The sequence below is a fragment of the Hibiscus syriacus genome, unplaced genomic scaffold (genome assembly GCF_006381635.1).
Source record: "Hibiscus syriacus cultivar Baekdansim isolate YM2019G1 unplaced genomic scaffold, ASM638163v2 tig00111005_pilon, whole genome shotgun sequence".
Lineage (NCBI taxonomy): Eukaryota > Viridiplantae > Streptophyta > Magnoliopsida > Malvales > Malvaceae > Hibiscus > Hibiscus syriacus.
Genome location: NW_024062949.1, coordinates 81100 through 93824, shown reverse-complemented (window position 1 = coordinate 93824; position 12725 = coordinate 81100). Strand labels below are relative to the sequence as shown.

The window sequence follows — 12725 nt, the reverse complement described above, 5'->3', positions numbered from 1 at the left end:
TATTATATTATCGAACTTTTATAATTTATTATAACATTATAGTGATTATTTTGTAATAATTCATTAAATTTAATGATATTTTATAATTTTTAAAAAATTAATAGTAAAAATGGTTCTTTGAATAGTTTTGAAGACATAAGTCAACGTCTGCGCCAAGAAGAGTACGTGCAGACGTTAGAATAGCTTATGTCTTCTAAAAAACAAACGGTATGTGAAGTCCAATGTCTACGCGTAGTCTGCGCGGTGCAGACATAAGAGTTTTGAAGACTTTAAACAATGAAAACAAACACCACCTTATAGTGTCGAGCCTATAATGACTGAGACTTATAGTGTCAGATGTCTAAAATGCTAGAGGGCTCAAATATAGGAGGCACATAACATTTAAAGAAAAAGTCTTAAATTAATTATTAGTCTATAATAATTATAAGATAATATTAATTTAAAAATTATTTTAATTATTGACAATATACATATATCACGTAAACTCAACCCCTCAAATCTATAACTTAAAAATAACAATCCCCTCTCTTGCCGAGATCCAAGTTCTCCTCTAGCCTCCCTCAGGTTACCCCCACCTAGGGATGGCAAACGGGCGGGTCGGGTACGGATACCCCCTCCCCCATCCCCATACCCACCTAATATTTTTCAATCCACCACCCGCCCACCACCCATGATGGGTACAAATTTTCAAATCCACACCCGCCCACGCGGGTACATTTTCAAATCCATCCCCACACCCACTAGCGACATACCCATCTAGACCCGCCTGACAGCAAACTAATGGGATGTTGGAGTTGGTTCCCAGACAGTTCGTGATGGGGTAGCAGCGCATGCTTCAATTTGTCAGAGGAGTAGCTCTACGAATGTTATGGAGAGAGATTGTAGGGAGCATGTAGTCGTAGAGCTGGATTGTTGTGTTGCTTTCGATGTTAATGCTCATAGTGCACCTAATATGGGTTTTGAGGGGCTAAAGAACATGGAAACTGCTGCTTTTGATGTTAATGCTTATAGTACGGCTAATTTGTGTTTGGATGGGCAGAATGAGCTAAAGAACATGGAAAGTGACGTGGTTAGTGGGATTATGGGTTTAATCAAAGAGCCGAATATTTCCCTACTAAATATCCTTAATATTTGGATAAATTATATGTTATAAATTATACAATATTAAAATTTATAAATTAGTCTCTAAAATTACACCTAAATTTATAATGGTCCAAAAGTTAATAGATATTTAGCTGGGTGGGCGGATGTGGGGAGGGCGGATGTAGGGCGGATGCGGGGCGGGTAATGTCTCAAACCCATTACCCGCCCACGACCCACGACGGGTACCACTTTATAAATCCACACCCGCCCACTACCCGCTAAAATTATGTCCATCCCCACTCCAATTGGAACGGATGCGGTGCGGAATCCACGAAACTGTACCCGTTTGCCATCCCTATCCCTACCCCCACCCCATATTAATCCTTTCACCTGCCAATTAACGTCTCTCACGATTAACGATTCACTCGGTCAACGTCAACTTTAAGACCAGCATTGAAGGGGACAGGCAATGGACAAAAAAACGTTTTTTTATTCCTTTTACGAAAAACAAAACGAAAACTTCACAGGGAAATACTGACGTACAACAACTTTAATATATGATAAAAAAAATAAAATTAATAAAAAAATAATCGAAAATATTATTAGATGCTATTGATTTTGTTATTATTGAACGTTTTATCGAATTTGATAAAAATGACCGGAAACATTATTAAGTGCTATCGATTTTATTTAGACATTTTTAAGAAAATATAAAAAAATTAATGTTTTAAATAAATGTAATAATATTTTAGATAATTTTTTATCGATTTATTATTTAAACAATAATAAAATCAGAAACATAAAAAAATTAAAACTTTTATATATTTTTCTTTTTATATTTTCAATTTTCAATTTATTTTTCTTTTTAAATTTTATAAATTTCTCTTCTAATATAAAATTTTATATTTATATATATCATTTTAACATAAAATTCTATATTCGTTGAGGTATATACATCTTAGAATGTCATGATGGAGCAGAAATAGCTTATTTAGTCAGAGAGCAAACACTCCAAACAAGCTAAAAATAGAAGAACTCCTAATTCAAATTCTAAGTTTCAATCTAATTTTTAGAGAAACTATGCGGGACAAAGGGAGGAACAAATCTAATACGAGCTAAATCGTCGGGGTTTCGAAGAGACGAGCACGTATCTTTAGCCTTTTACATAAAATAATGGAAAAGCACAAATTCCTAAATCATTGGAGCTCAAGAATCCTAGTGATCATACGGCATACTAAAGGAGAAACAGTTATACCGAAATAAGACCATGAAAGTGCACAGAAATTGAAAAGAAATAAATAAAATACTCGAAAACTTAAACAAACAAACAAACAGAAAGAAATACGTACAAGCAAAACTGTTTGAATTATCGATTGACTTCTCGTTGACCTACTTGGAAAAAAAAATTCAAATTGCATAACAAAACCTGAGAGAATTTAGAGTGATAAAACGAAGCGGTACCTCTTTCCGCCGGAGAACTCGTAAAGCCTGCCGCGACAGGAGAAGATGACGAGAGCGATCTCGACGTCGCAAAGAACGGAGAGTTCACGAGCCTTCTTGATCAAGCCGGAACGGCGTTTTGAAAAAGTGACTTGCCGGCTGTTCTTATCTTCGATTCGCTTTATTTCCACCTTCCTCCTCCCCATTTTCGTATGATCTTTTCCTAATTTCTCTTCTGCTCCTTTTCTCTATTTATCATTTCTAGTGAAGACGAAGCTTTTATTACTGTTTATCTTTGACAAAATAAAATATTAATAATAGTAATTAGTCAATGTGTGGCCTTAATAACTGTGATATTATATATTTAACACGTGTCGTATTTGAACGCGGCTTTTCTTTTTCTTTTTCTTTTTTTTCCATTTTAGGTGCTTTATTCCTTAATCTTCCATTTCCATTTCCGCATTATCATATCATAATTTCAGGTCTAATTTTGTTCCCAGGTCCTGAACTCTTTAGATATTTGAATCTTAGCCCCTTTCCTTATAATTTTAAAAATGTAATCCATTTATTTATTTGATTTAAAAAATTAAAATTCTGTTGGTAACACTAACACTTTTTAAATCGATCATCCCTAGCTTAATTATTCTTATTTCATTTTTAAAAATTTAATCCCTTTATTTTTTTTGTAATTTGTGTTATAAATTAATAATTATTCATTTTTATGTGGAAAATAAAATTTTATTTTAAAATATAAAATATTTATTTTTAAAATATGTTTGTTATACTCGTTAGGTGTCTTCAGTAGTTAAAGAAAATATTGTTCTCTCTTGAGGTTCTAGATCCGGGTAACTACATTTACAGAGTATGTGTTTCTAATAATTAAAAAATATTATTAAAAAATATTATCTTATAATCATTTCAGATTATTTAAAAATGTAATTACAATTATATTAGATGCGCATAAATGATGCAAAACAAGTGAGGACGAAACGAGGACAGGCATAAATTATAATATTGTTGTTTGATCTTTAAGTTAAATTATCATTATTACGTAAAAATTAAAAAAGATAAATTACAATTTTGTACCTAATTTATTATTTTTATTTAATTTTAGTATTTAAACCTTATTTTTTTCGAAGATTATTGACGGTGATACACTGATGCTTATGTTACATGACATTTCAATTTTTTTATTTTTCAGTATTTTTTAATTAATTTTATTCAACCAATTAGGTGTTGACATGTGTTACCACCTATGAGATAAAAATATATAAATTATTCTTTCTCCTTGAATGAATTGATCCTAAATATCATACATGAGAAACAAATCGCTCAACCATTAAGTTAAACTAGTAATTTGAACAAATTTCACCACATTTTTATTTTAACTTATATAACAATATCACCACAAAATCAGTATTTTTTATGATTATAAGATTCAGATTCGGGACACTTTAAATTAATCATGGAAAACTTAGTCACTCAACTATAATGTGAATTTTTTATTATTATATTGAACTTCATACTTACTTATATCATTATTAAAATTAAAATTAATTTTTCAACTTAGTTAGAATTATAATATTATAAAAATATTTATTAATTTTTAAAAATACAATTAATTATTTATTTAAATAAATTATTTTAAAATTATCTATTTAATTTTAAATAATTTAAATTTAGGGTAAATTATACATTTACTCCCCAACTATTACTTTAGCCATCTACAATATTATTTAAATTTAAATAGATAATTTGAAATAGTATCATTTCAAATAAATAAATAATTGAATTTTAAAAAAAATTAAGAAATATTTTCATAATATTATAAATAATTTTTTTATAATTATTCAATATAAATTTTATAAATATATAAAAGTAATTATTTTTATTTTTAAATAAAGTAAAAAATCATTCTTTAATTTAATAAGGATATAAGTAAATATTAAGATTGATAAAATAAAAATATATTCACGTTATAGTTGAATGACTAAACTTTCTATCGTTAATTTAAAGTGTCCCATATTTGAATTTTATAATCATCGAAAAATATTAATTTTTTTGGTGATATTATAATATAAGTTAAATACAAAATATGATAAAATTAATATAAATGACTAGTTTAATTCAATGGTTGAGTGTCTTGCATTTCATGTATAAAGGCTTAGGTTCAATTCATACTATGAGCAAGAATAGTTTCTTTTATTTTATTCTCGTAATTGGTAAAATGTGTCATCATTTAATTGGTTGAATAAATTAATTAAAATATATTGATAGAGAAATAGAAAAATGATGTGGAAATTAAAAAAAAATACATATCACATCACGTTATCATTAATAGTTTTGGAAAAAATTAAAGTATAGATACTAAAACGAAATAAAAGCGATAATGTAATTGTTAAACGTATAATTTATCATTTTTAATATTTACTTAAAAAGAATAACTTAGATAGTAATACATCTTGATATATCACTTTAATGATATATTACGGTGTGCGATGTTTAGTGTAAACCCGTTCAAATCTTTAATAAATTATAATGTAGATTTATGATATTTTGATATACATCTTAATTTTTTAAAATAAAAGCAAAAAGGTGTTTGAGATCTAAAATTAAACAAATATGTGATATTAACAAATAAAAGTGTGAAAAATATTAAAAATAGCTAGGGATACAATTATTAAAAAAGAAAATTAATTTTTCAATATTTTTTATTGATATAAAATAAATAATATTAATATATTTAAAATATATAATTTAATACTTTATTTTAAGGATGAGTTGAAAGAGCCATCACACTATTTAAAATTTTAAATTATTATATAATTTAACTTTTTTAATATTTTATATTAATATTTTAATTTTACACTCTTGAAATTATAATATAATATCTTAAAATTTATACTTACATACAACTCATATTAATTTGATGTTAATATTATCCTAACAATATAATCTTTATTATCATCCTGCCAACAGTTTTTTATTTTCTTCTATATATATTCTAAATTGATAAAATCTAAAAGTAAAAATATTTTAGATAAACGATATATTTAGTCGCTCATGTATTATTTTAATTTTTATTTTAATTGTATAAAAATTAACAGTGATGATGATATATCATCATAAAATAATACTGTGTCATTTTTAAAAAATCACATCGATAATTTTGTTTTTTAACGATGAATAACCAAAACGTAATGATATGTACAATTTAAAAAATAATTCAATGACTAAAATAGTACTTTATAAATAGTAGGAGCACTAAATATATAGTTTACCCTTATTCCTATGAGTTATCTAAGTAATTAGGGGTGTTCAAATAACTTAACTAATTCGGTTAACCGATCGAACCGAATTAGTTCGGTCGGTTAACGGTTAAGAAAATTTTTAGAATTCGGTTAACGGTTAATTCGGTTCGAATTCGGTTAATTAACCGAATTAACCGAAATTAAATTTTAAATATTAAATATATTATTTATAACATATGGGCTCAACCCAAATCATTTAAAACTCAATTAATAATTTAAGATCTAATAATTTTTAAACTTAAACCAATATTAATTAATTAAAAAATTATATAAATTTTTTATTTTATAATTATATATTTAAATTATTTGTAAACTTTTTTAATTAAAAATATATATATTATATATAACATAGCCCAAACCATTTAAAATCCAATTAATAATTTAAGATCCAATAACTTTTAAACTTAAATCAATATTAATTAATTAAAAAATTTATCTAACTTTTTTATTTTATAATTATATATTATTTAAATTAATTATAAACTTTTTTTGAATTAAAAAATATTTAATTTTTATATAAATTAGAAAATTTAAAAAAATTCAGTTAATTCGAAATTAACCGAATTAACCGAAATTTATTTGGTTCAGTTAATATGTTCGAAAAAAATTTGGTTCGGTTAAAAAAAAAGTTTAATTAATTCGATTATGATTAATTCGATTCGATCGACCACCGTTTTAACCAAATGAACCCCCTATGAGTAATAATGTCTAGCCTGAAGCGTCTTTGCATATTGTCGCCACGCTTTTCACAAGCGATTTCGAGGCGGCTTAAGATAAGGCTAGCGTGGTCAAGAGCCATTCAGCTAGTTCCACGTGTGAAGGTAGGGACAACAGAATCTTGACAAGTGTATCTGAATATATCACGTTTTTATTTTTTTTAATTAATCACCGGTATTCGATCTATTGACCGACTAATATAAATCGGGTACTACAGAAACGATGACTACCCTTTCAACTAAATTTTCTCCATTCACAAACACCAAGATTCGAACTTCTAACATTACTTAATAGACCTAATATTTCATCCTAGACCAATCCGTCGTGTGTGTATTGTTTTAAATTATATGGTGTAAATAGTAATTGTAACAGTACCGTGTTAGTATTGTCATGTCATTCCGATCCGAGCGCGTACTTTATTATAAACCACGTGGGTAGCAGCCCCACAGCTTTTAAGTTGACTATTCCATGTTTTTATTAATACAAAACTAAATATCTCAATTATATTATTTTTCTATTTAAATGTTTAAATTATATTTTATTTAATTTATACGTTACAAACGTTTTAATTTTAAGTGTTTTGATTATAACAACCATTAAAATCAACATTATAAAATGTTAAATTATATTTAGAACAAATTTTAAAAGTTATAGTTTTTTTAAAAAATATTTTTTCTTTAATCTAAAAGAAACTCAAAATATAAAGAATTTTCATTTCAAAATCTAAACAATAGCCGTCACCGTCGCTGTCGTAGCCATCTTAATTACCATCGATCATAGACGAACAACCACCTTAGTCATCATAAATCACCTAATGATCTATCATCGTCTACTTTCATAAACTTTTAAACTTAAATCTCTAAATTCTTAAAATCTCAAACATTCGAATCCTAAAGGTTTCGTAAATCCCTATAAATGATTGTGATAATGGATTGTTTAGTTAAATCTTTCGATGGTCTCATAGTTAAAAAGGATGTTATTCTCCTTAAAGGTGGTTTAAACAATTGTCTACGAATGTGTATACATTATCAATGATTAAAAAGATTATGAATAGATATTATTTTATAATCACGTTAAATTATTGTGAAAATATAAATGATCATCATAGTTACGCAATAAGTACATAAAGATGAGCAAATATAAATAGAGCTGGATAGAATGTTTGTTGAAGCAAATACCAAAATGCACAAAGTTATAATTCTCTTGCAAGCAAGCAAAGCACATTATTTCAAACAGAATAAACCGTGTTTCAAAGGAAATATGCGCAGTGCCCTAGAGCCGACACCAAGGAGTTTACTTACAGTTCATCCTCCAAATTAAAAAGACACAAAGTTACAACAGTACTGCTATTCAAATCCATGGCATTATAAAGTGCTGTTTCCTTTCATCGAAGAAACATTCAAACAGATTGATTAAATTGGTGCTGATTCTCTTATGCATGCATGCATGCATGCCTTCTTCTTCTATTGTAATTTGTCACGGTAGCCATCCCATCATGTAGTTATTCACACTCGAACCCACGTCGACGACCGATATCGGATCGTGCTGGTATCTGTGTCATTCGAACACATGTTCATACATGTCTGCATATGTTTCAATTCAAATTTCAGAGTAGCAAAAGGCCGTACCCGATTTGTAATGTAGGCTCACACTCCAATGCGTGGAAGAAGCCATCATCATGAGGATGAGGATGATGAGCAGGATGTCGGCCGCCGTAGCCGACATCGTCTGCATTCGGATTCAACTGGAGTGAATTAACTTGGTAGCTTTCAATCAACTGTAAAAAAGATCCGATCCTCGATGAATATGGTGTTTCGAGACGATATCTAGATTCGAATCGGTTGATAATTGAGTTTTGAATAATGACGTACCCTTTGTTTCAGGTTCTTATTGGCTTCATTGAGAAGTTGTTCCTGCATTAAAGAGAATTAAATGGAAAATATTGCATTAGTGAGAGAAATCTGAGTTTAGAAACTTAATCAAGTCTTGGATTAGATGATAACTAACTGCATACCTTCCGTCGGAGATCAGCGAGCTGGTCCAGCATATATTGGGTCTACAAAAGAACACCAAATGATTCAATGTTCATTAGAAACAATAAGGCATGCACAAAATAGATTCTAAACTTTCACATAGGAGAATACATTGCTCGGATTCTTTAATTCTTACGGTAAAGTACATAAATGATCCCCGACTATAAGATACTATTTTATTAAGTCTATCGACTATTAAAAGTTACAAAATGATCATTTAACTATAGAATTTTGCTTTATTAAGTCCCTCAGTTTTTAAAAGTTATAAAATAGCACCCAACTATTCATTATGTTTCAAAGTCATCCTTTTCGTTAAAATGTTGACGGGCGTCTAAGTTGGACGTTAGCAATAGTATAATGAATGAGATATGATATTCGTTTAAGATTCTAAGATTAGATTTTATCCTATCACAATCAACTAGTTAACTTTTAGCTCATAATATTATCAAATTTTTAATGAAAAATGACAAATTTGGAACATAATGAATGGTCGGGTGATCATTTTGTAACTTTTAATAGTGAAGGAATCAACAAAGTAACACTCTGTAGTCAGAGAACTATTTTGTAGTTTTTAATAGTCAAATGACTTAATAAAGCAATACCCTATAATCGAGAGACCATCGTATACTTCAACCTAATTCTTATTCGAGTTTGACTCGTCATCTCTCTAAATAGATACTACAAATTATGCTTAGAAGAAAAGTTGTTGACGTATATTCCTCCTATATTCATCTATTTTCAACATTAGTGAAATTTTTTCTATTTTCAACATTAGTGAAAATTCTTCTATTTTGTCGGTAGTTTTTTTCAAAAGTATTTTCAACTAAAAGAAATCTTAGTGTATATTTCATTATGCGATCACTATGTATGTTGTTATCTTCAAACACTTCGATATATACTCATTTTTAGGTATATGTAAAGATTGATAAAAGATATGCAAATTCCAAAGAGAAAAAGGAGCCTGGATTACCCTCATTGATCTGATCTGTTTCAAAGAAAAATCAAGCTGCTTCTCAAGGGATTCTAGCTCTTTGCTGCTTAGAGGACCCAGATCTTCACCTAGGAAATTCCTAACAAAATAAAATCAAAAGAACAAAAAGAATCATCCAAAACAGTCTGGGTGTTAAGTTTTAGCCATTTTTTTTAGGTCAACTGACTCACCTTTGGGACCTTTGTAAGGCCTCGTATCGAGCTTTAAGCTTAAGATATTCCTGCTGACTGCTTAACTCCTACAAAGTAGCATGAATATAAGTACCCGTCTCCGACTCTCGTATCTAATAAATTCATGAATATTTAGACATAAATATGTTCGAAAAAACTTCAAATTAGTTTAATATACCTTAATAAACCCTAATTTCTCATACATGGAAATGTAATAAACCCTAATTTCTCAAAAATAGTTTTAGACGTTACCAGAGCCTCCCTAGCTGACACATTTGTCTCTGGTGCTCCATAGTTGCACTTCTGGTACCTCTCCAGTGTTTTCACCATACTATATATATATACATATTCAATGAACAACGATGAACATAATTAATCACATTGACAAAGTTCTTAATCTTCATTCCAAACAAAATCTTGTTCGTTATCTCGACACTCTAATTATTATCGTTCTCTTGTTCTCAAACTACGATAATATAACCCGAAAATGATCATTCGAATCCATTGTCGAAACATAAACATCCGCAGGAAAAGGGCATGGTATGATCGTATAAAATTCTCATGCTATAGGAAATAATGGACTTCAAGAAGCTTTTGAAGTACACAAAGGCATTAATATGTACATGGTAGTAAATGAAGCTATTAAAAATATAAAAACTGGAGTGGTTGGGACATTTATTTGGTTTAATAAATTAGTTTATTTAATTCTTCACCACATGTGAGCATATTCCTTAATACTAAAGCTCAAACTTAGACTTCCAACTTTTATTTCACAACAAATATACCTTACCTACTATTTCATCTTTAAGGGCATGTACATATTGTAAGTTCACAAGACTTAAACCTGAATTTGCTTGTTCATTGTACATGGAGATTGATTTCATCTAAATTTTTTAAAGAAATGCATTCAATCCTTATTGAGTCAACCAAGGACAAAGCTTATTAGTTATTTAATCTAAAGAGTTAGAGGAGATAAAGGTCTAATTTTACTTGCTTTTGAACTAATGCTGACCTAAAATTTCATTAAAAAAAATTAGGAGGGGCAATAGCCCCTCTCAGTCTCCATATACATATTTAATATTAGGAGAGGATGAACTTCTAATATCAATAGAAAATGTAAAAATATATCTAAAATATGTAAGAATTTAAAAGTTATAGGGTCGGTCCATCTATGCAACTCAGAGATAGTAAAGAAATAAGATTATGATATTGGAATTTTAAAAAATATTGATAATACTAGGCAGGGCGGATGCAAAGCATGTCCATGAGCAAGTGTTCACCCTGCATTCGAATTTTTTTATATTAATTGTTTATTTTACTATCAGTGACCAACTTGAATTTTATTTATGCCTATCCATACGAAAAGTTTCAATAATTAATATATGTGTGCTCAACCTAAAAATCATTTATGGATCCACAATTGATATTAGGTTAGACTGGTATCAATTTTTTTACATGAAAATTATTTTAAAATTCTATTTTTTTAGTTATTAGTATAAAGTAGAAAGAACTCAATAATTAAAAGTAGGGTTTGGATTAGATTCTCCACTGGTTTACAAAGCTATGAAATATAAGATGATAACAAATTCGAAAACAAACATTAGATCTGATGGAATCTGGGGCTCTTAAGTACAAAAAAGTTTGGACAATGTTGTAACCTTAAAGAACTGAAACCCGAAACCCTAAACTGGGGGAGCAGCCGCTTTAGGAAATTCAGAAACCCTAAATTTCATCTCAGGGAAGAAGAAGAAGAAGACATAATGGGGTTTGTTTATCTGTAGAGCCGAACACACTTGTGTCTGGTTTTGTTTTCGTTGCTTCATTGATTAGTGACATCTGGAAGTTCTGTAAATACCAGAAGATCAGCTTTGAATCCGGTGGATTTTTTTTTTCTTTTGGGTTTTGGTCTGTTTTGTTTTTCAATTTTATTACAAACAAAAACATCAATTCAAATTGTTAAAACAAAGCTTACAGTCAGAGGAACAGTACCTTGTACGTATGAAAAGAACTAAAATTGGATTTAAGTTGAACAAATAAAACCCTAAACTCAGAAACTGGAAAGTTAACAAAGATGGAAGATGGTTTAAACTTTAAACCCTTTTTTACATAAAAATTAAGCTGATTAGTTAAAAGTTAACGAAAATAAGCTTTGAAATGAGAGAAAAGCTGTATGCGAGACTTGAACAGATTTGGAAAAAAGGAAAAGGGAGGAAAATCAGATGATAATCAAGGGTTTCTGGGGAAAGTGAAAGGAAAATCACAAAGAAAATGAAATTTGGGTCCCAATACAACAGTGATCTTCTTTTCATGGTTTATCAGTTGCAGATCTAAACATCACTGGGAAACAGCAACAACAACACTTGGTCACTGTTGTGCTACAAACACCGAGACATTCACCGAAACAGCAAAACTGAAACACAACTCATTTTGTAAAAAAAGAAAAAGAAATCATTTTAACTTTTCTTTCTCGGATTTTCCCGCAATCCAATCACGAAACCACCCTAAGCCTAAGAAAGGGAAAAGCAAGAGAAAGTGGAAAGAAAAGAATTTTTTTTGGTTGGTGAAAATGAAATACCTTGAACTGCTGCAAAACTCGTACAGCTTTCCTCTATTGGAGAAGATGATGAGAGCAACCTCGGCATCGCAAAGAACGGAAAGCTCGTAAGCTTTCTTCAAAAGCCCATTTCTTCTCTTAGCAAAAGTGACTTGCCTGTTGATCTTGTTCTCAATTCTCTTCAACTCAACCCTACCTCTCCCCATTTTTCTACCTTTTTAAGCTAAAACCCAAACCAACAATGGCTTCCAAATTAGGAACCAGAAACCAGAGAGAAAGAATATTGGTTTTTTTTGTGTGGTTTTCTTCTCTTTCTTGTTGCTGACCTTCAATAACCCTTTCTCTTTTTGTACTATGCTCTTTTAGATAATCTTAGCTAACAACTTCATTAGAGTCTCGGATGATATTATCAGCCTTGAATTATTA

At 29.4% G+C, this 12725-nt stretch overlaps 2 protein-coding genes across 2 annotated transcripts in view; both read right to left on the bottom strand.

The window, feature by feature from the left end:
• Positions 1 to 9168, bottom strand: part of LOC120149493 (protein MADS AFFECTING FLOWERING 5-like) — a 26161-nt gene extending 16993 nt beyond the window's left edge. The window contains exons 1-2 of the mRNA XM_039162266.1: positions 9139 to 9168; positions 2545 to 2779 (exon numbers count right to left, since the gene is read on the bottom strand). Coding sequence (XP_039018197.1) covers positions 2545 to 2729 — 185 coding nt within the window. The 5' untranslated portion in view covers positions 2730 to 2779; positions 9139 to 9168. The remainder of the gene's footprint in view (positions 1 to 2544; positions 2780 to 9138) is intronic.
• LOC120149492 (agamous-like MADS-box protein MADS4) lies at positions 7946 to 12725 on the bottom strand. Its single transcript, XM_039162265.1, has 8 exons — positions 12321 to 12725; positions 9998 to 10076; positions 9746 to 9813; positions 9555 to 9654; positions 8566 to 8607; positions 8423 to 8464; positions 8180 to 8328; positions 7946 to 8103 (listed from the first exon to the last, which is right to left on the bottom strand). Exons 1-8 carry the CDS (start codon positions 12503 to 12505, stop codon positions 8028 to 8030), a joined length of 741 nt encoding a protein of 246 aa, XP_039018196.1. The 5' UTR covers positions 12506 to 12725; the 3' UTR covers positions 7946 to 8027.

Excerpts from the sequence above, each read along its gene's own strand:
- LOC120149492 (XM_039162265.1), bottom strand. The coding sequence starts at position 12,505 with ATGGGGAGAGGTAGGGTTGAGTTGAAGAGAATTGAGAACAAGATCAAC. Across the intron at positions 8,329-8,422 it reads ATAAGAACCTGAAACAAAGG|TTGATTGAAAGCTACCAAGT; the intron begins GTACGTCATTAT and ends TCTTTTTTACAG. Across the intron at positions 8,104-8,179 it reads GAGCCTACATTACAAATCGG|ATACCAGCACGATCCGATAT; the intron begins GTACGGCCTTTT and ends CGAATGACACAG.